At 51.2% G+C, this 25,607-nt stretch overlaps 1 protein-coding gene across 2 annotated transcripts; it reads left to right on the top strand.

Moving 5' to 3' along the window:
- Positions 1 to 2,521: 2,521 nt before the first annotated feature.
- CABP1 (calcium binding protein 1) lies at positions 2,522 to 23,917 on the top strand. Of its 2 annotated transcripts, XM_087828757.1 has the most exons (7): positions 2,522 to 3,169; positions 15,738 to 15,917; positions 18,889 to 18,919; positions 19,196 to 19,339; positions 20,341 to 20,450; positions 20,689 to 20,836; positions 23,840 to 23,917. In XM_087828757.1, exons 1-7 carry the CDS (start codon positions 2,522 to 2,524, stop codon positions 23,863 to 23,865), a joined length of 1,287 nt encoding a protein of 428 aa, XP_087684883.1. In that variant the 3' UTR covers positions 23,866 to 23,917. The 2 variants fall into 2 exon arrangements, with proteins under 2 accessions (XP_087684883.1, XP_087684884.1); XM_087828758.1 differs by lacking the exon at positions 15,738 to 15,917.
- Positions 23,918 to 25,607: the final 1,690 nt, after the last annotated feature.

Below are 25,607 nucleotides of genomic sequence, written 5' to 3'. Positions count from 1 at the left end.
TTCTCCTCAAATATGCCAAGATGTTCCCTCCTCAGGACTTTTGAACTGTCTCCTCTTTGCCAGGAAGGCTTTTCCCCTGGATATATGCATGACTTACTCCCTTCTTTCATTGTGGTCTCTGCTCAAATGTCCCCTTCTCAGAGAGGCCCTCCCTGATCACTGTCTAAAATAGTGCTCTCCAGCCCTAGCCAGTTTGACTCAGTGGTTAGAGCATTGGCCTCAGACTGAAGGGTCCCAGGTTCAATTCAGGCCAAGGGCAGGTGCCCTGGTTGCAGGCTTGATCCCTGGCCCTGATCGGGGCACATGCAGAAGGCAAACAATCGGCGTGTCTCTCTCTAAAAGCAGTGGAAAAAAATATCCTTGGGTGAGGATTTAAAACAATAATAATAATAAAATAGCACTCTCCTTTAAGCCTTCCTCTCTTACCAGCTTTATTTCTCTTCAAAGAGCTAAATGCCACCAGTTTGTCACCATTAATTTTCCATGCATTTATGTAGTTGTTTATTTGTTGCTGAGGATGGAGACTGTTTTGTTCAGCACCGTGTATGTCCCTGGTACCTAGGACAGTGCCTGACAAATAACAATCACTCAAGCATTTGTTGAATGAATGGTTAAATCTTTGTATCCTCAGTATCTAATACAGTGCCTAGTTTTAGAAATATCTGTTAAGTGAATGACCAAATTAACACATTTTATAAACCAAATGGAATCTTGGCACATATCCAGGATCTGTGTGCACGTGTGTCATCCATTTGCTTCACAAACACAATCTTGATTTATTTTCTCTCATTTCATAGGTGATGAGAGAAAATAGGTAACCAGTTCTTCACATTTTCAGGAACTAGTTATTGATAGAGGTCTTACCCAAGAATATTTAGGGAATTTCAGGAAGAAACCTCTAGTGGCACAGCAGGGATTTATGATACCCATTCAGCCCATTGCCTCTCATGAGCTCCTGCGGGATTCTGATAAGGGACTTTATCTCCTGTGATTTACACGGAATGTACATTTGTTGTTAATCCTGCCCAACACTGATTATTCTAAAGCTGGAACAGGAAGATACTGATTGACCCCAAACCCTGAGAGGGTGGGTCTTTTACACCCTTCATATCCCAGTTGACATTGCGATGAGGCTTCAGGGTGGTGGCACCCCAGCCTGCCTCAGTATTTGTGCTATAGGCACCTCAGTATTTGACCTTCACATGGCAATTCAGTCCCTTATAGTAGGTGAGCTGGGAACAATTTGCCATACTTCCCTTGTTCACTTTGGCTTCTGGGCAGTTGCTTTCCCTGCCCATCCTGTTTTTCTTAATTCCTTGCATCCGGGTATGTAAAAGCAGACAGTGCGGAGAAGTGTGAATGCTTGGCCCAAGGGAAGTGTAGCCCACCTATCCTATTAAGGCTGACTGGTGACCAGACATGCCCTATTTTCATGCATGAGTGGCATCAGGGCCAGAAACCACAAGAGGAGGAGCCTGGGAAGTTCACCTCCAGCCCCCTTCAAATCTCAAGTACCCTATTACTAAACAAGGGTGGTATATGGGGCCTCATAAGATGCAGAGGGAAAGGAACTAGCTTAACTGCATGTGTGCCTTGTTCTAAGTACTGGGCTGAGCCTTTTATGTGCATGGTGTCATCGGATGTTACCCAGAAGTTACGATTATTATATGCGTTTTATAGAAGTGGTAAACAAGGTTCAGAGAGGTTGCTGACACTTGCCAAGTGACCCGGATGGTAAGTGGCAGAGCTGGGATTTGAGATTCAAACCAGGCCTATGTGACTCCCTGGCTGACTACCAAGTACCAAGAGCAAACATTTCTCTGACATCTAGAAGGGCATGAAGGTGAGGGGGCACAAGAGCTGTAGGGGCAGCAAATGGGTCCTGCCTGAGACTGGGTTATCACTAGCCCCTGCAAATCCAGGTAAAACAGAAGCCATCTGACTTCTCTTTTGTTCTGAGAATTGAAAATTCTGTGGCTGACTTACCAGGGTCATCCTGGTCCCACTCCATGGTCTTGGGACTGGATGAAGAGCCCACAGAGTGGAGCCTGTCCTTCCGTGTCATTCTGGAAGCAGTGATGTCCCAGAGTGCCTTCATGCTCCTTGGGTCTTTAGTGTACTGCACCTCTCTCATCCTCAGTTCCGAAGCTGTATCCCCGGGAGAGTGCACCCCGCCTGCATTTGTGGAGATTCTGGCGGTTCTGAGCTCCTGTGGGAGCCTCCTGGCATGTTAAGGGGCAGTTCCAGAGACACCAAGGACTGGACATCTTTGGGGTCCTTCGCCAAACCCCTTCCCTTGCGCTCCCTGCTGCGCGCCGCAGCGCCCCCTAAGCCGCCAGGGGCCGCCCGGAAGCGGGACTCCCCGAGCGCTGGGCGGGGAAAGGGGCGGGGCGCAGCGGTACCTGGGCAGCCTGGAGCTGGGGGTGGGCTCTCCGGGGACAGCCGGCGGGCACCCCCCCTAGATTTGCACCGCCAGCCGCCTGGGAGCTCAGGACTCGGGACGTAGAGGCTGCCCTATCACATGGGTGGAGGCGACGGGGCCGCATTTAAGCGGCCGGGGTACGGCGCCCGCCTCCAGCGCGTCCTCGGGCTCGGCTCCCGCCGGACGCCCTGCTCTCTGCCCACCGGGGGCCCTGCTCCGCGCCGCACCGCGCCTCCCCCGCCGGGCCATGCGAACGCCGGCCCCGCTGCGATGAGCTCGCACATCGCCAAAAGCGAGTCCAAGACATCGCTGCTGAAGGCGGCGGCGACGAGCGGGGGCAGCCGGGTTCCCCGCCACGGCCCTGCCCGGGGGCCGGGGCTGCCTAGCCGCCGGCTGCCCGGCACCTGCCCCGGCACCCCAGCGCCGTCTGGGGACCCCAGTCTGCGGAGGCCCCTGTGCCGGCCGGCGCCGCGAGAGGAGGGCGCGCGGGGAAACCGCCGCGGGCTCCCCCCGGCGCACTGCAGGCCCCGGGAGGCGCTGCCGGCCGCAGCGTCCCGACCTCCTCCCCCGTCGCCGCTGCCGCTGGCCCGCGGGCGGGATGAGGGGGAACGGGGGCTGTCCCCGGCGCTCGGCCTCCGGTGCTCGCAGCGAGCCCCGGGCCGCGGGGTCTCGGCTCCAGCTGCCGCGTCCGAGGCAGACCCGTTCCTCCACCGGCTGCGCCCCATGCTCAGCTCCGCCTTCGGCCAGGTAAGGGCCGCGCCTCCCGTCCGCGCTCGCTGGAGAGGCGCTCGGGACCCTGCCGCGGCTGCGCACCCACAGCCCTCCTGCCGGCCCTCGGGTCACGCTCCCCTAGCCCCCCTTGCTGCTCCGTGCCCTTGCCCAAGCTCCTTCTCCCCGCAGCCTGATTCAGCACCCTGTGCGCTGTCCACACTCCGGGCCTGGGGCGAGGCGCCACCGCTCAGCCGCCTTCCACCTGCCAGAACGGTCTGTTCCTGGAAGGGATTGACCTCCACAGGCCACCTGGAGATTTGCAGAGGTCACGGAGGGGCGCTCTGAGCAGGTGGCGCCAAACCCACCCCTCTAGACTCTGGCCAAGACCACCAGAGAGCAATGGGTTTGGAGTATTGGGGTCAAGAGTGGGGCACCTTGGGGTACGCAGCCTTGCTTGGGGATGTGGGACCCTAGCCATTGCCTATAGTAGCCACAAAGACCTGGGAAAAGTTAGGAGAGCTAAAATATGAGAAGAGAGAAGTGTCTGGGTAGGCATGGAGGGGCTGTATATGGAGGGGCTATTGCTCAAACTGGAACTTTGGGGTGTTTTAAGGAGGTTGTCGCTTCAGGGATGCCATTAGGATGGCAGTGGGCAGTTGTGAGTCAGAGGATGTGGATCATACCCAGAGACTCCTAGCTTGAGTTGGTGTGCATTCTAGGGTCAGAAGAGTCACTAAGGAGTCAGCAGTGGCTCCTTGGGTTTCCTCTAGGCCTTTCTCTCAAGGGTCCCAGGCAGCTGGGCATCTGCCCTTTAAAAACAGCCCTGTAGTCATCATCCAGCTTGAGGGTGTGCTGCTGGGGAGAGGAGCTTGACAGAAAGGAACCTGTGAACTCCTGGGCAGAGCCAGGGTGTCCTCCAGTTCTGAGTCCATAATGAAATCAAACTCATGGACACAGCGTTGAGACAGTTCTGCGGCAGCCAAGGAGGGGCGTAATGCAGAGTTCTGATCAGGCTGCTAGCATGGTGTGTAGGGGAAGCAGTGTGGGGGGGTGCTGAGCCTTTCTATGCAAGGATGTAGCGTAAAGAAGCCGTTTTAAGCTCCTGGCTGGATCAGAATTCCAAGGAGGCCCTGTGTGTTTTGCTTCAGATCTACACATTCCTTTTCAAAATACTACTTCGCAGCAGCTGATGCCGGTGGAGGTCTGACATGAAGACAGCTGCACATGGATTTGGGTTGCACGGGGTTGCTGTGGTGGTGTGATAGGGCACCAGTGTGCCTTTGTTCCTGCAGGGAGCCCTCGTTAGCCAGCTGAGTTAGCTGGAAACAGTTCTCTAGCATAGAGATTTGGATGCAGAGTTGTGAGAGTTAGTGTGGCAATGTGTTGAGGGAGGAGTTCACTGCAGTGGCTTATGTATTAGTGAGGAGGTGCAGGGTGTTAGGGCATTGCTCCGGCATTGGCCTGGCTTCAGGGAGACCACAGTGACCAAGACAGCTGGCGTTCTGGCTGTTTTGGAGCTTACAGTTTAGCGGTTTGGAAGGGGAGGTTATTGGCCCAGAATCACTCTCTTTCTGGTTATTTAGTTTGCTGGTGGTCTGACTTCGTTCCTGGAAAAAGAGCCCTTTCTTTCCAGCCTTGCAGAATTTGCCTGCATGGGCTCTTGGTGAGCTCAGAGCATCTCAGCTACCTGCTTTCCTTTGTCATTCTACTTTCTCAGTCATTAAATGAAGACTATTCTCCAGCCCAATGTTCTGAAATGTCACCAGAGTCATCTGAGTCAGGAAGGGCTGGAAGGCCCCATCAAATATTTACTACCTCTCTCTGGAAGCTCTTGCTTCTGGAGCTGCAGACTTTTTCTTTAAAGCTCTGGCACTTTCAGTTTGGGCTTCCTGCTGACAGCTCGAAGGCATCTGCTTGAAAAACAGCAGCAACAACAACAAAACCTGGCCTGGGACTTTTGTGTCAGTCTCCAGTCTCCTGCAAGGGAAGGGAATAAGTCTTTCTTTTCCTTTTCTTGCACTGAGATTTCTTCCTTAGAGAAAGGGTTAGGACCAAGAGAAGGGGAAATGGGCTTCTGAATACAGAAATTTTCAGGTAGGATCCGCTTAGGCAAACTGTAACCCTGCGGAAGTATATTTGTCACGTCTTACAAGTTCATATTTTTTAATCTTAAGTGACTCAACCTCGATAAGCTGTTTCTTCATCTGCAAAGTAGGGACAATCATAGTACCTCTCCAGGTTTTGGGGAGATTAAATGGGATAAGGTGATATGTACAGAGCTTGGCCCAGTGTGTGGCCCAGACCAAAGGCTCTGCCAATGCTAGTTATTATTATTATTGCTGTTGTTGTTGATTAACTGACTACCAAGGGCTGTGTAAGGTCATTTTTCTTATATTTGTAATCGAGTCAGGGAGAACCAGTGTTCAAAGTGACACTGAAGGTATGGAGATAGACTCCTACATTAGGGGGAACAGGAATTAGGATTCTTCCAGTGACCTCACAGAGCATCCTTACTGCCTGTAGGGAGACCGTGTAGTTTTAAGGCTAAAGCATGGAATGGCCCTTGGGAGACAGTAGAGCTGCAGGTTCCAATCCCATCTCTGTCATTGACTAGTGCCGTGACCTTGGGCCTCTTATTTTCTCTTTGGGTCTGGGTTCATCAAGAAATGAGAAATTGACAAAACTACCTTGCAGAGTTATTACAAGGGTATACAAGATTAATTATGTCAAATAGCCTGGCTCAGAGTGGGTGCTGCAAAAAGGTCAGCCTTCCTTAACATTATTACTGTTATGTATAGAGTAATTGAATGAGGGCCTGTACTTTGAAAGCTGTCTCTGAGCCAGGTGAGGAAGACTATTAAAGGAAGGAGCTGAATGACAAAGGACCTTTCCTAGTACTCTCTTTGTGGCTTTATGGGCATGTCACCCAGCAGCCTAGAGAGAAGATGTGGTATCAGAAATTAACTCAGAATAGACATGACTTGGGGCAATTCTTGGCATTGGGTCTTGGAAAACTATTTTAAGGACAGTCTTTCTGCTCCTTACCCTAAGTTTGGGGGGAAAAAACACCCCTTGTAGAGGAGGCAAATGCAAATAAAACGCACAGCTCTGCCCTTTTTCTAGCTATAGAGACATCTCTTTTGATTTGGGTATGCTGTTCCAGTTCCCAAACTGCTTTGCACATAGTAGGATCACTATGATCCTGTCTCCTAACAATGAATCAATGAATGAATGACTGATATCTCCAGCCTCTGGACTGCAGAGGTTTCTTATAGTTTAGATGGGGGCGGGGGAGGCTATGATGGTTTGGGTCCTAACAGATTATTATTTTTAAAATATATTTTTATTGATTTCAGAGAGAGAGGAAGGAAGAGGGAGAGAGAGATAGAAACATCAATGATGAGAGCCATTGATCGGCTGCCTCCTGCACACCCCCTGCTGGGGATCGAACCCCCAACTCTGGCATGTGCCCTGACTAGGAATTAAACCATGATCTCCTGGATCATAGGATGATGCTCAACCACTGAACCACACCAGCTTGGCAGAGTCCTAACAGATTTAGTCGCACTAGCTAGGTCTATGTTTCTAGGATGAAGACTGTGTATAGTACTCACTCCTGCCCAGCTATGTCTCTCCCTACTACACTCTCTGAGAGGGCTGGTAGCCCCAATTGCCTTTTCTCTGGGGCCTGAGAAGGTCAGTTTGTGGTTAACATAAATCAGAGAGAATCCCCCAGGATGTCTGCATTTACCCCTAGCTGTTTTAGAGAAGCAACAAGGGTACTTGAGACCTTAGTCTAGAGCCCACTAAACAATTGACAAAGTATCTTCTCATGATCTTATCTCCAGCAACCCGGGAACTCTTCCTCCATTTTAGAGATGAGCAGAGAGACTGAAGAGAGGGGATGTGGCATGTCCAAAGGTCACACAGGACTGGGATGTGGCCTGCCCGTCTCTGAAAAACCTGCCTGTGCCACACCATGCTGGTTGGGTGGGAGGTCACCTAAGTGTGTTTCCCATTTGTCTGAAGCTACCACAAAGAACCTCTCAAGTTACGACCCAGCTTTCCCTGAGAGTCCTAGTGTTGGGCTGCCATCCAAGTTCAGGTGCTGGCGATAGAACTGATCAAGGCCAGGGAAAGCCAGCCTCCCACCTAATTATTAATCAGGAATAATCAGCAACGGGTTTATCCTTGTCGTCCCTTGGATCCCATTATGCCATTCCAGGACTCAAAGTGTGGCTTCCGAGGCCCAGGGCTGCCGCCACTGTGAAGGGGGATGGGGAGGTGGGGCTGTGTGATGCCTTTGCTCCTTGGAGAAACTGCCACATTCAGCCCTTTAAAAAGTTTTCTGCTAAAAGTCAAGCCAGCTACCCCTTCCAGATCACCAGGAGCCCTGTCCCTTAGGATCATTAGAACCCTAAGTGAGCTCTGACTCCCTTGCTGCCCCTAAGACCCAAGCTAGTAGCAGCACCCTCCTCCCTAAAGACTGATTGGACTTCTTCAAAGTACGTGACTTGTTTTAATTAACAAGTTAAGATCAGGGGTTTATTATTTCAATCATTTTTTTCAGGTGACAAAGGAGGGCAGAAATAACACCTTACTTTGCAAAGCCTTTACTTAACCGTATTTTCGTATCTGTAACTCATGGTTTTCACCATATTCCACCAAGGTAGAAAGGTTGGGTATTATCTCCATGTTATAATTAAAGAGAGTGGGATGCAGAGAAATTGACTCATTCATAAAGGCCATGTGGTTATAAAATGGTAAACTGTGCCTCAGATCCATCCCTTGGGATTCCACATTCTACATTCTTTAATATATTAGAACTTTTGAGTGTCTACTATGTGCCAGGCTTCATGTTGAGGGCTGTGGTTTATTATCTTATTTAATTGTCTATACTTTCCATTACAAGCAAAACCTCCCACCCATCTCCAACTGTATACATCCAAAGTGAGCAACATTTTTAAGAGTGTGCCAGGGCTAAGTGTGTGACTTTTCCATAGGAGACAGCTGTCCTGTCTCCTGTTTCCAAGGACAGATGTCTCTCAAGGCCGGCAAGCGAGTGCTGTGCTCTGGGATGGCCTGCAGGGGGCAGGAGTCACCAGGTCTGAGTGGGTGCCCTGCTGGGTGAATGGAGGCTGCACCTGGCCCTTTAAGACCAATTCTGGGCAGTGGAAGGGGCACCTTCTAGGTTCCTGGAACTGTGCCAAGCCCTTTGCAGGTATTGTCTCATTAACTCCTTAGAAAAGCCCTATGAGGGAAGGATTATTAAAGTACCCATTTTATCAACAAAGAAACCGAGGCTCAGAAAGATTAACATGTCCTCAAGGTCACACAGCAGTTGCTAGGCAGCAGGGCAAGATTTGAACCTAAGCCTGACTCTGCATTCCAAGCTCTTAGGCTCTGTGTCAGTAGTTGTTAACACCGGCTGCAGGTTAGAATTACCTGGAGTACCCAATACCACCAATGTCCGGAGCCCACCTATGTGCAGCAAATTGGAATCTCCGGGGAAGGTCCCCAGTGGGTCTAATCTGCAGCCAACACTGAGAAGGTCTGCTTTACACTGTGCTGCCTTCTTCCGTATCTGCTCCTGTAGCTCCTTTTTCAATTTTAATTTTTAAATAGAATTTATTTGGGTAACACTGGTTATTTAAATTATATAGGTTTCAGGGGTGCAATTCTATAACACATCATCTGTGAGCCCTAGCTTTTCAACAGAGTCTGCAGATGGTCAGTTTTCTAGCTTTGGTCTGCAAATCTTTCCTGGTCTTCCTGAATTAAGTCACAACTTTAGAGTTTTTGCGTCTCCCCTTCATAGCATTTACCTGAAATGTAATTAAATAAGTGTGTCCCTAGCTCTTTAATATCTCTTGCCCTCCCACTAGAATGTAAGCTCCTAGAAAGCAAGGACCATGTTTCTCTTGTTCCCCATGTTCCCAGAGCCAGGCATAGTGCCTGGCACATAAATATTGGACAATTGATATTTCCTTCTCCCTTTTAATAATGACTTATTATGTGCCATGCACTTTCCCGTGTACGCTTTTTAAGCAAGAGAGAGGAAACCCCATTTTCCAGGCATGGAAAGTGAAGCTCTGGAATGCCAGAAAGCAGAAGCCAGCAGAGCCAGGACTCAACCCCAGGCCTGCTGATCTTTCCCACTCATCTGAGTCCATTGCTCGCCTTCATGACCCTGACCCCTGACCTCCCCAGGAGATGTTGCTTCAAGCTGTTTCCAAGGAACAGGGTTTTGAAGAAGGCACTTAAATTGGCTGCTTGCTCTTTCAATTCCAACTCCCCGTGTCTTCACCCCTTTTCTGCCCTTTAGGTAAAAACAACCCCCCAGGCTCCTCCTCCTGTCCTCAGGGGGTGCCCCTTCCTCTCTATATCCCCCTTCAGAGGTTTGGCCCAAACGAAAGGGCTAAATAACTAGCCTGATTAAACCCTTCAGATGTCCATGATGTCGTCAGCAGCAGCAGCACTGTCCTCAAGAGCTATCCAGGGACTTCCTTCCCCAGCTCCCTGAGAGCAAGCCTGTGGCACCTTCTGGGGACCTTCTGGGCAGCGCCCCCACTCATCTTCCCTAAGGGGAGTTCTGACCCAAAACTGGACAAAAAGTCCCTGGAAGAGGAGCCTCTCTGGACTGAAAACTCAGTATAAGGGTTGTTACATCTGGTGCCCCCTGCTGGGAAAAGGTGGGTGCAGGGAAACAGCAGCGCTTCTCTCTTGAGTCATCTAGCTGGGGCTGTAGATCTCCAATGGGACATATGAGGCTAGAGATGAACTGACATCAAAGCTGGAACCTGGAGCCACGAGGAAGAGCCAGTCACCTAAAAAATTCATCGAGGGACCTTAAAGACTGCTTTGCAATGGTGGCCTCTCTGCTCTACACCCCAAGGAAGCTGGTGAAAGAGGAGAAGGTCAGTAGCCCCCACTCTCGCCCTCTGAGACTGCGCACTCCGAAGGGAGCCGAAGTTGCTGCTAACTGCTGTTGGCTCGGCTGTGCTTCCAGTCCCTGGAGCCTCATCCCATTTCAGTGACGAGGCGTGTGAGAGATGGAGCACGATGGAGATGGCACAAGCTCCCCCAGGCCCTCAGCTGGAGCTGCCTTCTCTCAGGCCAGCTGCAATCGCCAGGGGGCAATTTGGATTTGTGTTTGTCCCTGTGTGCTTGTGTGTGTGTGTGTGTGTGTGTGTGTGTGTGTGTGTGTGTGAATGCACACACCAGGCTGGGAGCTGGGAGGCACCCTGGCTTTGGGGACTCAAACTAACCTGATTCCCCTTCTGGGTCTGCTGGCCTAATTCCCAGCTACAGCTGCCATTCTGGGCCCCCCTCCTCAAGGCACTCTCTTCACAGATTTGGCAGCTGGGAGAGGAGGGGCTGAGGGAAGGGGGGTGAACCAAAGAGGACTGAACACTAATCTGATGGAGGTGATCTGGCAGCCTTCCCCAGCTCTGCTGCCCTCTGCCATCAGCTCTCTGGGCGATTTTCTCTGTGCCCTGCACACTCCCCTCCTGCCTTCATCTCCTTAAGAAAGTGCCCAGAAAGTTAAACCCCCACACACGAACACACATACACAATCCACCAAAAAAAAAAAAAAAATCAGCAGGAGCTGGCAGACGAGTGAGAGAGCACGCGCGCAAGAGAGAGGGCTCAGATCAGTCCTGGAGGAAGAGCGGCGGAGGCAGAGGGAGGCTGGGGTTGGCAGTGACCCGGGACTAAGGTCTCTTAGGCCCCCTGGAGCCTCCTTCATGGACCCAGGGATCCTGAGAGGGGCTGCCTCAGCTTAGGATGGGCAACTGTGTCAAGTCTCCACTGAGAAATCTCTCAAGGAAGGTATGTTTCTGGAGTGCCGAAACCTGGGTTGGGGGATTGGGCATCTTCCCATCAGTCCCAGAGGTTGGGCATGGAGAGGGTGGGCATCTGAGGCTTGCCACCCTTCCCGTGGGTTCTGTCTAGAGCTGCTTCCCTGTTCTGACCCCCGGATTACCTCCTATCGCAGTTTTCTATGTCCCAGTCTCTGAGCTGAAGTTGGAACTTGGAGCTGCATGGGGGGCTGTGTTTGGGAATTTGTACAAGATTTAGGAAAGAACCACGTAGCTCCTAGGATGTAAAATGGAAAGCATGGATCCTTAGGATGTCAGAGTGGACAGACTGCTTGGGGCTGGCAGGATCGGAAGAGGGCTGAGCTGAGCTTTCACCTTTCTGCTGCTAAAGCTCCTCAGCAGTAGGACGCAGGGCTTGTTCGCCTCCTTTGAGGGCCTCTGACCCTCTCTGGTGATCTCTAAGCCTTCAGAGTTGGGGGTTTTGAAATAGATCCTGTTGCCACCTAAAGGAACCAAGCAGGATATCCCCTTTCACCCTCATTAATTCTTGAGTCAGGTCAGAGAATCTCAACTAGGACCAGGCTGGTTCAGGGACCAGAATTGTTTTCACTGAGAAAGGATATTGGGCAGAAGTGTCTACACGTCACTTTCTGTAGCAGATTTAGTGCTTATACACAAGGATAATATCTTTTCGCAAGAATTCCTTTTGGAAAGCAAGTAATCACCTCCGAAGCATCTTTTACGCAAGTCTGGGCTTGCATCTACAGGGATTTGCGTCAAGCGGGCTCTGCCTGTATTTCTAGCCCTCCGTGGTCAGGCCATAGAAGAAACTCACAGACATTATTTAAAGGTCAACGGGATGATAGGGAATTTTCCCTGCAGCGCTTTCTTTTTCCAGACAAGGAACTTAGTTGCCACTCAGGTTAAGTGACTTTCCCAAAGTCTCAGGTTAGCTAATGGCACCTCTGCCCCCAACCGCATCCCACCTCCTCGGTCAGTTTGGCAGCCTCTCACTTTGGGACATTTCAGGCTTTTCTGCTGCTCACCGTCTTTCCTCATTTAGCTAAGCTGCTCACATCAAATTCCTTTTCATCTCTGCTGTTCCTTGGATCCTTCTGGGGGTTGACTGTTTCCTCTGCGCACCCCCCCATCATCTGTCATCTTCTTAGTGGAGTCTTTTGCACCAGAAGTGGCCTCCACGCTGTTGTAGAGAAACGGAAATGGATCTGAATGAGTTTAGAGGACCACAGGGTGAAAGCCCTTCCCCTGGTTTTGTCCAGATCTTGAAGAGGTGAACATAAGAACAAGAATTGTCTTTGGCTCCACCCCACCCAGAGATCTATGAATAATCAGACTTCTCAGGTCTCCAACTGTGTGACTTTGGGCAAGTTACTTGACCTCTCTGGGCCTCAGTTCTTTTGTCCACCAAGTGGAAATACTAATATCCACCTCATAAGGTAATTGTGAGAACTAAATAAAGTATTCTGCTCACTGCCTGGAATATAGTACTCAACAAATGTTAGCTAGTAGTATTGTCATCATAATCATAATTTTTCCACTCTGGGTTTTCTGAGAAGGGGGATGGAGGAAAAATAAAATAGAGATTTTGAGTCCATGGAATAGGGTTAAAGGTCATAAAACTTATTGCATTCACTTTCATGTTTTTAAATTTTTACTTATTTTATTTTTTTAATATATCTTTATTGGTTTCAGAGAGAGAAAGGGAGAGGGACAGAGAGAGAGAAACATCGATGATGAGAGAGTCATTGATCGGCTGCCTCCTGCACACCCCCAAGTGGGGACTGAGCCCGCAACCCGGGCATGTGCCCTGACTGGGAATCGAACCTCTATCTCCTGGATCCTCTGTCAATGCTCAACTGCTGAGCCACGCCCAGCTGGGCTAAATCTTTAAAAATTTTTAAAGTGATTTTAGAGAGAGAGAGAGAGAATCAGTTTGTTGTTCCCCTTATTTATGCATTCATTGGTTGCTTCTTGTATGTCCCCTGATCAGGGCTCAAACCTGCAACCTTGGTGTATCGGGATGATGCTCTAACCAACTGAGCTACTTGGCCAGGGAAATTTCTTGAATTTTTAAAAAATAAAAATAATAATAATTGCTTTTTCCTTAATATCTACAATGTATCCAATTTCTGTTACCTCATTTTCTCTTTTCCACCAAATAGTTCTTTTGGCTAAAGTCACACAGCCCACTGGATGCTGAGCTGGGATTTAAACCCCAGTCTGTGTGAATCCAGAGCTGGTATTTTATTTTTATTTTTGCCTTTCTCTTCTTCCTGCTGTTAAAGATGTTATTCATAGATCTCTGAATCTGACCTTACATGTCATCTGGTCCAAATTCCCACTGACTGCGGCAGTCCCCTCTCCTACCTCACCAACCAATGCTCACTCCTTCAACCTCTCCTCGAGTACCTTCAGGGAGCGTTGCCCCACAGGCTCTTGGCCGGCTTCTGTTGTTAGAAAGCTGTTAGGTCATGAGGCATGCTGGGCCCTCCTGTTGCTATGCCACACTCAGGAGACGTCCCCTCGGTGCCAGGAGACATGGTCAGCCTGTGGGCCGCTGTCCACTTGGCTTCCTGAGTGGTAGTCAGGGAACTGGTAATGGTGAGAGGCGGCCTGCTCCAGGCTCTGAGCAGGGCAAGGCCAGGCTGTCAGGTGCCATCACTGGCCCGGGAAGAGCAGCAGCTTCCTGGGCCAACTTGGTGCCAAACAGGATTATGATCAGAGATGCAGCCACCTCTGGTTCATACTTCGTGGGAGCAAATTCTTCCCCATCCTTCTCACTTCTTTTCTGACTGGCAAAATTCTCCCACTTCCTCTGGAGCCAGAAGTAAATGCCTTCTGGCACGCGGTGTCTCTTAAGTTGCATCACTGTCACCATCATCGTCATCGTCATTGTCATTGTCATTGTCATCACCATGGCAACTCCATTTATTCCACTCTCGCCATGCTCCAGGCACTACGCACTAGCTCATTTATTTCCCACAAGAATCCTGTGAGTCGCCATGATTATCCCCATTGCTTAAAGAAGGAAACTAGAGCACAGACAGGTGAAGTGACCTGCCCAAGGTCACAAAGCAAGCAGGTGGCAGAGCCAGAATTGGCCCCAAGACTGTTTGAATCCAAAGCCAGTGTTCAAAACCGCCTCTCAGAGGAGGTCTGCGCCGCCTGCCGCCTCCTCCTTCCTGGGTTGTGTTCACTCTGAGCCAAGCTGAGTGCGAGTCAGCCAGAACTAGAAGGCCGCCTCCTACAGCCATCTCTGGAGATCGTGTCTGGGGCTGAAGCCGCTGCGCAATCCCAGGCCTCCTTGGAGCCAGTCTCCTTCAGGAAGGTCCCTCTAGCTCTGCCCTCACTCTAGCTATGTTCTGGGAGCCTGTGTGAGTGCGGCTGAGGCTCTGAACCTGATTTGGGATAAAATCAGAATGGTCGTGGATCCATCTGACATCCCTTAAGCTCTGAGATTACCTAAGACTGACCCCTAATTGCACTCACTGAACTTGGATATTGACCGAGGTCCTTCACCTCAAATCTGAGTTGAGTCTAGTGTGGGACTTTGGGGAGAAGACACATGAGAGGGCAAGGTGAGATGAGGCAGATTGTTCTGCTCCTCGGCCCGGGAGGACAGGCTGCCCCCAGGTTAGGACCTTCTCCTGGGTGTGACCTTCCCTGAGCTAGAGGAATGTGGCAGGAAGAAGAGTGCAGCGAGACATGCAGCGCTGGGCTGTGTGGGGCCCGGGCATCCTGGGGAGGCCGGGGCAGAATCGAATGTTGTGTCTGGGTGCTGCTGCTGTCCTAAGGGGACGGTCTGTGGGCAGTGCTGACTTTTTATAGCTGCATGGGAACCGGCAGGGAGGCAGGAGGGTTGGCCAGGGCCTGGGAGCACAGCTATATTCGGTAAGCAAAGAGGCCCCCTTCCTCAGCCTCCAGAAGTCGGCAGGCTGGGCCAGGCAGGGAGCCAGGGAAGGCGGGAGGGGGAAGGGAGACTTGCGGGGTGAAAGAGAGGCCACAAACAGGGTGGGATCCAACCCACAGACATGCTTTGTGTTGCCCACCAGAAGGTCTGGCAACGTTGGGCTGGAGTCACGAAGTGCTGCTTCTTAAGAGGGGACATGAGCATCTGTTTAGCCCCAGTCCCCACCTCTTACACCTGCCCGCTTCGTTTATGTTAGCTATGGCCCCTGTTTGCAACCTCCAGTCTAGCTGAGCCTGCTGTCCACGTTGCCCCGCTCTGATTGTCCTCACTGCCTTCCAGTGGGGATCCAGTGGGGGTAGGGTCAGAAGTCAGTTTGGGAAGTTAGCCCCAGGGTTTGCGCTGGGACATTGGGACAGCATTGGGAAAGGGCCTTATTCTATTAATCTCTCAATGAAAACTTCCCATTGGTTGGGGCAGAAGCCTCCCGCTGCCTGCTTTTCTCTCTGAACCTCTGCATGCACATGAGAGAGATTCTCTGCATAGTATGTGTCGTGTGTGTGCGTGTGTGTGTGTGTGTGTGCACATGCATAAGCCACATGGTGGGTGTCACACCCCGCTCTCCCTGGAGCATCTGTTTCAGTGCAGGAGCAGAGACTCCACCTGTTGGACCAATTTGATGCCTGCCCTCGTGCACCCTGAGGGCTCTCCGAACCCTGCTGCTGGACAATTAGGGCCTGACCTTGAGGAGAGCCCCTTCTAGGACCAAGAGCCAGGCTGGGGCCAGAAGGGCCCCGTTGGGCAGGGAGATGACGCCTGCCTCTCTTTTGTATTTGCTTGGTGCTGGCTGAAGATGCGCCGGGAGGAGATGACCAGCTACAGGGTGGTGCAGACAAGCGAGGAGGGGCTGGCGGCCAGCGGCGAGCTCCCTGGACCGCTCCTGATGCTGGCCCAGAACTGTGCGGTCATGCACAACCTGCTGGGCCCTGCCTGCATTTTCCTGCGCAAGGGCTTCGCTGAGAACAGGCAGCCTGTACGTAAGTTGGCCCCGGTGGAGCCGTGCTCCACTTGGCTTCACGGGTCGTGAGGAGGCGCTGGGAAGAAGAGGGGCCCTGTACACAGAAATGTGTCTCCCAGCAGACACGCCTCAAATCCTCAACTTGAGAATCTGACTCCTAAAGTTTCCCACTCATGGCTGCAAAGCACTGGTGAGTTTACCTGCACCAGCAAGAAATGATAACAGCAGCTAACATTGTTTGGGGATTAAAAAATATATATATGTTTTTATTGATTTTAGAGAGAGTGCAAAGGAGAGGGAGAGAGAGAGAAACATGGATGTGAGAGAGAAACATCAGCTGCTTCCCATATGCAATCGAAGTTGTCGCCTTTCGGTGCATGGGACGAAGCTCAACCAACTGAGCCACACAGGCCAGAGAATGTTTGGGGATTTTTTTGAGCACTTACTGTGTGCCACACACTGTGCTAAGAGCTTTGGTATGTTGCCTCATTTAAGACAGACTCAGAGCAACTCTAAGAGGTAGGTAATATTATCCCCACTTTACAGATGAGGACACTGAGTTGGAGAAGTAACCTGCTCAAGGTAACAGCTTGTGGGTGACAGAGGTAGGATTCAGACTTGGGGAGTCTGACTCAAGTACCTCCTATGCTCTGGACAACAGTACTGACTTCACAGCGCTGTCCAGTAGAACTTTCTACCAGGATGGAAACCTTCTATAATCTTCACTGTCCAATACAGCCACTACTAGCCACATGTGGCTATTGAGTACTTGACACATTACAAGTGCCACTGTTTAATTCCCATTCTGATGTAAACAGCCATGTGTGGCTGCTGTATTGGACAGCCTCCTACAGGAATCTGAACAGCCAGGGAGGAGGGGAACAATGATCGTGTTACAAACATTTGTAAGTTCCATTTATTGAATGCCATGTGCTAAATACTTTACATATCTTGTCTCATGGTATGCTTCCAAAGGCCCTATAAGGTGGGTCCTGGTATTAACCTATTTTACAGATGAGGAGACTGGCTCACAGAAGTGACCTGCTCAGGTCTCATAGCTAGGAAGCAGCAGGTCTGAGCTTTGCACTCTAGTCTGTCTGACTCTAGAGGCCAAGCTCCATTCCCACCTGACCGCCCCCCCCCCAAGTTGCTCATGGTCTCCCTGCCACATGGGTGGGCATCTCCAACTCTACTCCAGAGCCCAGAACACATACCACCTCTCTGCATGGGGGAGTGTGTGACCCAAGTGCCAGCCACCAGGACTCAGCCAGTAGACCACAGGCCTACTGCAAAAGGCTGCCTGCCTTTCCTGCTCCCTCACTCTGTCCATACAAGATGTATGGAGGAGGCTTCGGGGGGGGTCAACAGCACCTCACTTCTCTCCAGTCCTTCAGAGCTGGGTCCTGGAGAAGTGAGGGGCTGCTTGAGCCTGAACAGGGGAAAGGACTTGTTATGTCTAAGTAACTTGTCCTAGCGAGTGTACTCTGCGTGTGTGTGGGCGGGCACATCCTCATTTATATTGCTCACTGTCACTTATTGGGGGTATGGGCACTGCAAAAAAAACCCCCATCTTTTTTGGTCACACAAGAACCAAGCCTGACTTGGAACAGCTACTGGGTGACAGAGGTAGGATTGGGTAGGTGATGGAGTGACAACCCACTGTGCACTGTAACAGGCTTTTAAAGCAGAAGTCCATACAGTCATCTAACAGAGACAGACATACCTTCAATGAATCCTACTCTCAGCTAGAAGTGCCACCTGCTTGGAGGCCCTGGTAGCTTGCAGCCTACCTGTTCCGAGCACACTTACACACTCAACACTGTCCTGCCACATACAGCCGCTTCTGAGCACCGGGTCCTGTACACCTGCTTGCCTCACAAGATGTTGCTCAGTAGCCCCTTTCTAGAAGATTCTCAGATTTTCCAGAGCTGGGGTCCTTTGCCTGCGGCCAGTTTGGAGTGGGTGGGCAGCAACTGTCTACCTGCCCTGGCCCTGTTGGCTGGAACAGCCTGTGTGCACAGCTGAGATGCCTCACGCTCACGGTGGCACCGTTCATGACAGGTGTGCCCATACCTGGCGTGTGCTTCCTCAGGGTGACCGCACCTACCCCATGTCCTCCCTGCCCAAAAGCAGAGAACTGTGTCATCTGGGGAGGAGGAGCCCCGTGGACCGGTTTGGGAGCTTACTAAGCAGATCCAGCTGGGCAGCAGCATCCATTTTGTGCCAGTCTGTGTCCCTCCTGGGCAGGCCTGAGGCAACTGGCCCCTCACCAGCTGGAGCTGCCCCATGGATCCTCTGGGCCTGCTCTTTAGAGATTTCTCTGCCATCTGTTGTGATGCCTAGACCCAGGTTTCCTTGATTTCCCCAAGGAGATCTGGGCACTGCTTGAGGCTTTAGATGTGTGCTTTGGAGCCTGGCGGCCCCCAGAGGCACTGGTGGCCCCCAGGGTCCTATGCTGCGTCCTGTGACAGGGCAAAGTATAGGATGGGAGTAGAAATGGAGAAGGTAGAGCAGTGCCCAGGAAGCAGGGCACAGCCCTAATCCTTCCTCCACACCCTCGGGGCCTCCCCCTCCTCTCTCTCAGGCTGCCTGTCTAGTCCCTGCTTTCTCTGCCTCCAGCCCCTCTCTCCTCCCATTACCTTGCAGGCCTCCTCTCTGTTGTGACCTCCCGATGACCCAGTTTCATTTACAGGTTTTTGCCTCTGGACCAGCTCTGTTCTCTGACACATTCTCGTGTCTGGAATAAGGGGTTGGGCACAGACGTTCTGTGCTCAGGCTGGGTGGGGCTCTTGGGTCCCTGGGCATCTGCCATGGCTATGGGAGATGTGGGGGTGCACATTTTCCCCTCAAGGACATGGTCCAGGCATGGTCTGCTGCAGCCCCGCCACCTCCCACCCAGTGCTTACTGCCACTTACTTGCATGGCCCTAAGGTTGAGCATTTTGTGACTCAGGGCCCCTCTAATAGAACATGTTCTTTTGTTTCAGGACAGATCACTGCGGCCAGAAGAGATTGAAGGTAAGACCTGGCCCCTTAGGGGAAAGGGTTACCCAGCCATCCAGGATGCTGAGGGAAGGGAGATTGGTGGGAAGAGAGGTAGAGACCCCCGGCTTCTGGGACAGGGCCGAGTAAGTTTCTGAGCATCCTCTGTAGAGCCAGGGGTCAGAGTTGTACATAGTCCTGGGCAGCTCCCGGGTCTGGCTCTCCAAGCCAGTGGGCCCTATGGCTGCTTTTGGCCCCAGAGGCTTGGTGGGTCCCACCCCCAACAATGTCCACCTTTGTTCCCTTCCCCAGAGCTCCGAGAGGCCTTCAGAGAATTTGACAGGGACAAAGACGGTTACATCAACTGCCGGGACCTGGGCAACTGCATGCGCACCATGGGCTACATGCCCACCGAGATGGAGCTTATTGAGCTGTCCCAGCAGATCAACATGAACTGTGAGTCCCTCCACTGGGCACCTCCTTCCCTTCCCATCCTCACCTTTGCAGCTCTATGCAGTCAGACAGGCCCTGGTTCAAATTCTGGGCCCACTTTTTTCCAGTTCTGTGACCCAGGGAAAACCACTTACCCTCTCTGAGCCTCTGTTTCCTCACCTGGAAAATGAGGGATATAGCAGGGGGCGTAAAGCACAGGAAATCAATTAGGGAATATTTTGAAAACAGCCCAATACCTGGCACACAGTGAGAGTTGAACAGATGATGCTATTATTACGATGTTTTCCCCTTAGTCTGGGTTCTCCCAGAAGCAAGCCTGAGACAAGAATTTGAAAGGACAGTAGTTTATTTAGTGGGTGTTAAGTAGGGAAGTGAGGCAGGGAAAAGGAGGGGCCAGCAAAGGGTGCCTTCTCCCACCAGCTATCTCTAACCAGAGTCTAATTCTGCTGGGGAACTCGGGGAGTTAGTGTAGCAGCCCACCCACCTCAGAGTTACCCCCTAGCCCTCACCTGGGGCGTTTATCCCCCGAACTCCTGTTAGTCACTGGTGGAAAGCTGTTGTGAACACACCACGTTGGGTGTCAGGTCTCCAACACTTGTACCTACTGAGAGAGCCAGTTGGAAGTTGAGCTTCCGTTTGCACAGGGTAAGGCTTGGAGCACGTGGGCCAGGCGCCCAGGCTTCTGCTTCTCTCTCTGCCCTTCTGTGTGTGTCTGTGTCTCTGAAGTTCTTTGCCTGTCTCTGTGACCTAATGTTTCTTTCTCTCATCCATATCTACCTCTGTCCACTTCCTGACTTCTTCCCTTCGTCAGCCCCTGGCCACTTCTCTGCGCCACTCTTTGACAAACCACCTGTCCACTGTCACCTCTCTGTCATCATTTGGCCTTTGGTTAAACCTTGGACCTGGCTCTGGGCTGGTCAGGGAGGGTTGGTAGTACCCGCCATTGCCTAATTGGAGGAGGGGAATGGTTAGATGGGTGACCTAGCTCTTTTCTTTGTCCCCAGTGGGTGGCCATGTGGATTTTGATGACTTTGTGGAGCTAATGGGACCTAAACTCCTGGCTGAGACGGCAGATATGATTGGAGTAAAGGAACTGCGAGATGCTTTCCGAGAGGTGAGTGATGGGCAGTGGACAGGCAGGGGGTGGGTAGGTTGTTAGAATCCCAACCCCACGATGACAACTTGAAAAGAAACCTGAACCCTGGGTCCTAAACCAGGGAAGGAACTTGAACAGAAAAGGATCTCGGCAGGGGGGTGGGACACAATGGCTCTGGAGAAGGAGCCCAACCTTGGGATCTGCTTTTGACAGTCTCCACGTTCAGCTACCTCTCCCTCCTTCCTGCCCTGTCTAGTTTGACACCAATGGTGATGGGGAGATAAGCACCAGTGAGTTGCGAGAGGCCATGAGGAAACTCCTAGGTCATCAGGTGGGACACCGAGACATAGAGGAAATTATCCGAGATGTGGACCTCAATGGGGATGGCCGAGTGGACTTTGAAGGTAGGTAGGGCTTGAAAGTGGGAGAGAAAGTGGCCGTCCAGGGAGCCTTCCAACTGTATATCCATCATGGAACCATCAATCCACCCCAACCTTCCATCCCCTACTCCTCTATCCTGTGGACCTTCCATCCATACAACACTCCCGTCTGCCTCCCATATCTATATCCATCCATCCATCCATCCATCCATCCATCCATCCATCCATCCATCCATCCATCCATCCTTCTGTCCATACCTATCTATTCATCCATCCATCTCTTCATCTATCCAGGTGCCTATTTATCCACTCATCCATCTCTAAACAATTATCCACAGGACCACTTACCGATGCGCTTATCTACCCACCCATGCATCTACTGGTTCTTGTACAGTCACCCGTGTATTCCTCCGTGCACCCATCTACCCATGCCCATCTCTCCACGCATCTGTACTTCTCTACATTCACTCAGACATTTATATATCTCTATCCATCTGCTTGTGTTTCTACCCATACTCCCATTGGTCTATCCATAGATCTGTAAAGTCATTTCCCCATCGGGATCCATCTACTCCTCCATCCACCCATCTCTCCCCATCTGTCTGCCCATGTTCCTCCACCCATGGAAGGTATTTTCTGAATGCCACCTTCCTCAAGCTGATACTCGGGCCCCTAAGATTTGACCACAGCTCACCCCCAGCTGCAGCCCCTGCCTTTCCTCCACTCCCCCTCACCTTACAGCTACTCCGAAATACTTGTGGTCCATGAACCTGCTAGGCTCCCGTTTGAACACACTGCTCTTTTTATCAGAATGCCTTTTATTCTGTTGTTCACTGGGGCTCAATTCTATCCATCCTTCACAATCCAACAGTGGGACGCTTCATTCAACCCTTCTTCCTTGGTTCTCCAGGCTGAACTTCCTCTTTTCTGGGCCTCATAACACCTCAGGGTCACCCTTGTTCTTTCCCCTGTCTCCTAACTGCTACTTACAGTTGTCTCTCCGCTGGACTCTGAACTTTTTCAGAAGAGGAACCTCATTTTCTTTATCTCTGCATTTCCCACATAACTCAGTACCTGGCACATAGCTAATGCTCTGTGAAAGTTATTTTTAAGGAATCAGTGATAATCGTAATAGTTACCATTTACTGTACACTTATTATGTACCAGTCACTGCGCCAAGTAGCTTTACATATTTTATCTCATTTAATTCTCACAACAACTCTATGGAATCACTATTATTACCTCATGAGAAGAGGGAACTGAGGCTCAGAGAAGTAATATAACTTGCTTGGGATTGCCTAGCTAGTAAGAGGTAGAGCTGTGTCATAAACCCAGGTCTGGAATCTCAACCACTTACACACAGAACGCTGTGCATGGTGCCATTTGCCACACTATGAGACGCAGCGGAAATACAGTAAAACACTGACTCTGTACTCCAGATATTTGATTTCTAAATAGACAGGCAGGATGAGTATGTGCCAGCCTGAGAGTGTGCCCAGAACACAGGGTTGGGAAGCCTTTTATGGGGAGTAGCTGTTCTTCAAGGTTGAGTAGAGTGTGGCTAGCTGGAGAGAAGGCTTTGCTACCACCAGATCTGAACATCTTGGGACGTCCTGTGTCCAGGTAAGTGCCCCTCACAGATGACCGCCCTTCCCTGAAAGCCCAGCATCCCCCATTTATTCTATCAGCAAGTATTGTACACCTCTGTGTGCTGAGACCCAACCCCTGCCTTGAGGCGCCTAAGACCAGTGAGGAAAACAGAAGCCAACAATATAGTTCATGCTGTTTTGGGGGAAATATAGTGGACTATGGGGTGCAGAGGGGACACCTGTGCCAAGCTGGAGGGGGATTACGGAAGGCTTCCTGGAGGAGGCTGTAAATAAATAGAGCCCTAAGAAATGAGAAGGAGCTACCAGGTGAAAAAGAAGGAAGAAATATTTATCCAAATGAAACCTGCACGTGGATGTTTATAACAGCTTTATTCATAATTGCCTAAACCTGGAAGTCCCCAAGATGTCCTTTAGTAGATAAATGGGTAAATAAACTGTGTTCCGTGCAGACAATGGAATGTTATTCAGAGCTAAGAAGAAATTAGCTATCAAGCCATGAGAAGACATGGAGGAAGCTTAAATTCATACTACTAAGTGAAAGAAGCCAATTTGAAAAGTCTACATACTGTCTAATTCCAACTATATGACATTCTAGAAAAGGCAAAACTATGGAGACAGTACAAAGCCCAGTGGTTGCTGGGGGCTGTGCAGGGAGGAGGGATGCACAGGCAGAGCACAGAGGGTTTTTAGGGCAGTGAGACTATTCTGTGTGAGACTATAATGGTGGATACGTGTCATTATACACTTGTCAAAACATAGAATGGGCAACGCCAAGAGTGAACCCTCATGTGAACTGGACTTGGGGTGATAATGACCTGTCGATGTCAGTTCATCAATTGTAACAATCATACCACTCTGGGGGGATTTGATAATGCGGGAGGGTGTGCCTGTGTGGAGATCGGAGAACCTGGGAACTCTGTGTACTTTCTGTTTAATTTTGCTGTGAACCTAAAACTGCTGTAAAAAATAGTCTATTTGGAAAAAGAGAAGGGAGAGGCGGCAAGTTGCAGGAAAGCTGAGAGGTGAGAAGGAGAGGGAGCCAGTGGTACCTAAGGCGCTGAAAGGGAGCTGTGTAGTAGGAGCATGAGATTGGGGGTGAGCGGAGAGACGTGAGGCTGGAGATGTCAGCTGGGGCCAGAACAGGGAGGGCCCTGAGGTCATGTCAGGATATGGGACATTATCCGGGGGGATCTGCGAGAGGTTTAAGAAGGGGGTCAGATATGCAGCTTGGAAAGCTGGAGCTAGCTGCTGGGTAGAAGATGGATTGGAAGAGGCCGTATGGATGTGGGGGGTCAGCGTGGAGTCGCAAGCAGTGGCGATGGAGAGGGGGACACAGATCTGAGGGAGATTTGGAGGCAGCGCCCTGAGCTGGGCCCTTACTGCTGCTTTCTCCCCACCCTCTCCTGTGCTCTCCCAGAGTTTGTCCGGATGATGTCCCGCTGAGGCCGTGAGGGCCCCTCCAGGACTGCCAAGCTCCCACAGGGGCGAGCAGAGGAGCCAGAGCTCGCCCACCCCGCCGCCGCCGAGAGCCCAGGATGTACTGGTGGACGGGGCCTGCCTGCACCCCGGGGAAGGTGCCCACCCCGGACCCCACCCCTCCGCACTGTGAAAGACTCACAACTCCTGCAACTGGAAAGGGGGTGCCCGCCGACAAGGAGGCCACAGTGCCAAGCCCGCAGAGGTCATGCAAGGCGCGAAGTGCCATGTACCCAGCCGCCGCTGGCTGGGTGGGCCAGGGAGCCCGCCAGCAGATCCCACATAGCATGTCTGCCCTGGGCAAAGCCTCTCGCTGCCCTCCTTAGCTCTGCGCCCATCCCAGCTCGCCTCAGCCTTGTTATCTCGGAACCAATAAAAGTATTTCCAAGAGCAAGGCAGCTGTGGAGGTCTTTGCTTCTTGGGCCTGGTTAGATGACACGTTTTCCTGAGTCCCAGCTGCACGCCCAGAACTGGCTGAACACTCCTGCATTCAACATGCATTTATTGAGTACCCACTAGATTCCCAGCCACTTCCTCACTGACCTCAGAAGCCAGAACTCTGTACCCTTAGCTGAAAGGGAGCCCGGGGTTGTAGTGATTTAGCTGGGTTGGTGGCTGCCACAAATGAAGTCAGGTTCTACAGTAAATCCTCAATGTTGTCAATAGGTTCTGCGACTTTAAGCGAAACAACATATAGTGAAACCAGTTTTACCAGAGGCTAATTGATAGAGTTAAGTTCCTAAGCATCCCAGCCAACAACTGTTATTCCAGGACCTGCTATAGGAGGGAAGGATGGATACTGGTAAGCATCTGGGAGGGCCTGCCCCACTTCCTGTCTCACTGGAGTTTCTCCCCGGCCAGGGCAACAGAGGTGGAATAATCACATTGTTATATGATTACAAATTGTGATACTTCTGTTAGGGAAAAAGCAGGGACCTTTGGTAGGGTAGAGTAAGGAGGCCTGGCCTTCTCTGGGGAGAGGGAGGCTTTCCTGAGGAAGTGATGGCAAGGATTTCGCCCTGGAGGAAATCCAGTGTGTGTGAGGGACAGATGTAGAAACAGCTGCCATCCTCTCCACTGAGCAGGAAGCAGAATAGTAGAGTAGTTAGGCTCTGGGTTTATTTGCTGTGTGACTTTGGGCCAGTCATGATGTCCCTTCTCTGAACCTCAGTTTCCTCAAATGTAATATGGGGATAAGTGATAATAAAGTCCACGTTGCACTGCACACCTCCAGGGGTCGCTATTGACATACTGCAGTGGAATTGTGCAATATTAAACAACCCATTAGAATCATTGTAATTAATTCAGATAAGTGAAAGATTGAAGGAGCCCAAAGAAGAAGGTTGTGGGTAGAGGTTGCCCAGAATCTTTCACGGGCACAGGGCATAATCAGACAGCGGTGTGGGACGGACCCAGGGACTTCAAGCTCCAAGCCAGTGGTTCTCAAACTTTAGTGTGAGAAAGAATCTCCTGGAGGATTTGTGAAGCGACAGACCTGGGCCCTACTCTGGGGATTCTGATTCAGTATTTGGGGTGGGGTCTACAAATTTGCATCTCTAACAAGCTCCCAGGATGCTGATGCCGCCCAGTCCGTGGACCCCAGTTTGAATAATACTGTTACAAATCCCAGACACCTGGGAGGCAGTTGTGCTTCCAGGCAGTGGGGGGAGGGTGTGAGGGCTAAAGGCTGGGAGTGGGAGGTGGGTGGA

This window comes from Miniopterus natalensis, chromosome 20, assembly GCF_054644295.1.
Source record: "Miniopterus natalensis isolate mMinNat1 chromosome 20, mMinNat1.hap1, whole genome shotgun sequence".
NCBI classification, from domain to species: Eukaryota; Metazoa; Chordata; class Mammalia; order Chiroptera; family Miniopteridae; genus Miniopterus; species Miniopterus natalensis.
This window is presented reverse-complemented; position numbering and strand designations above follow the sequence as displayed.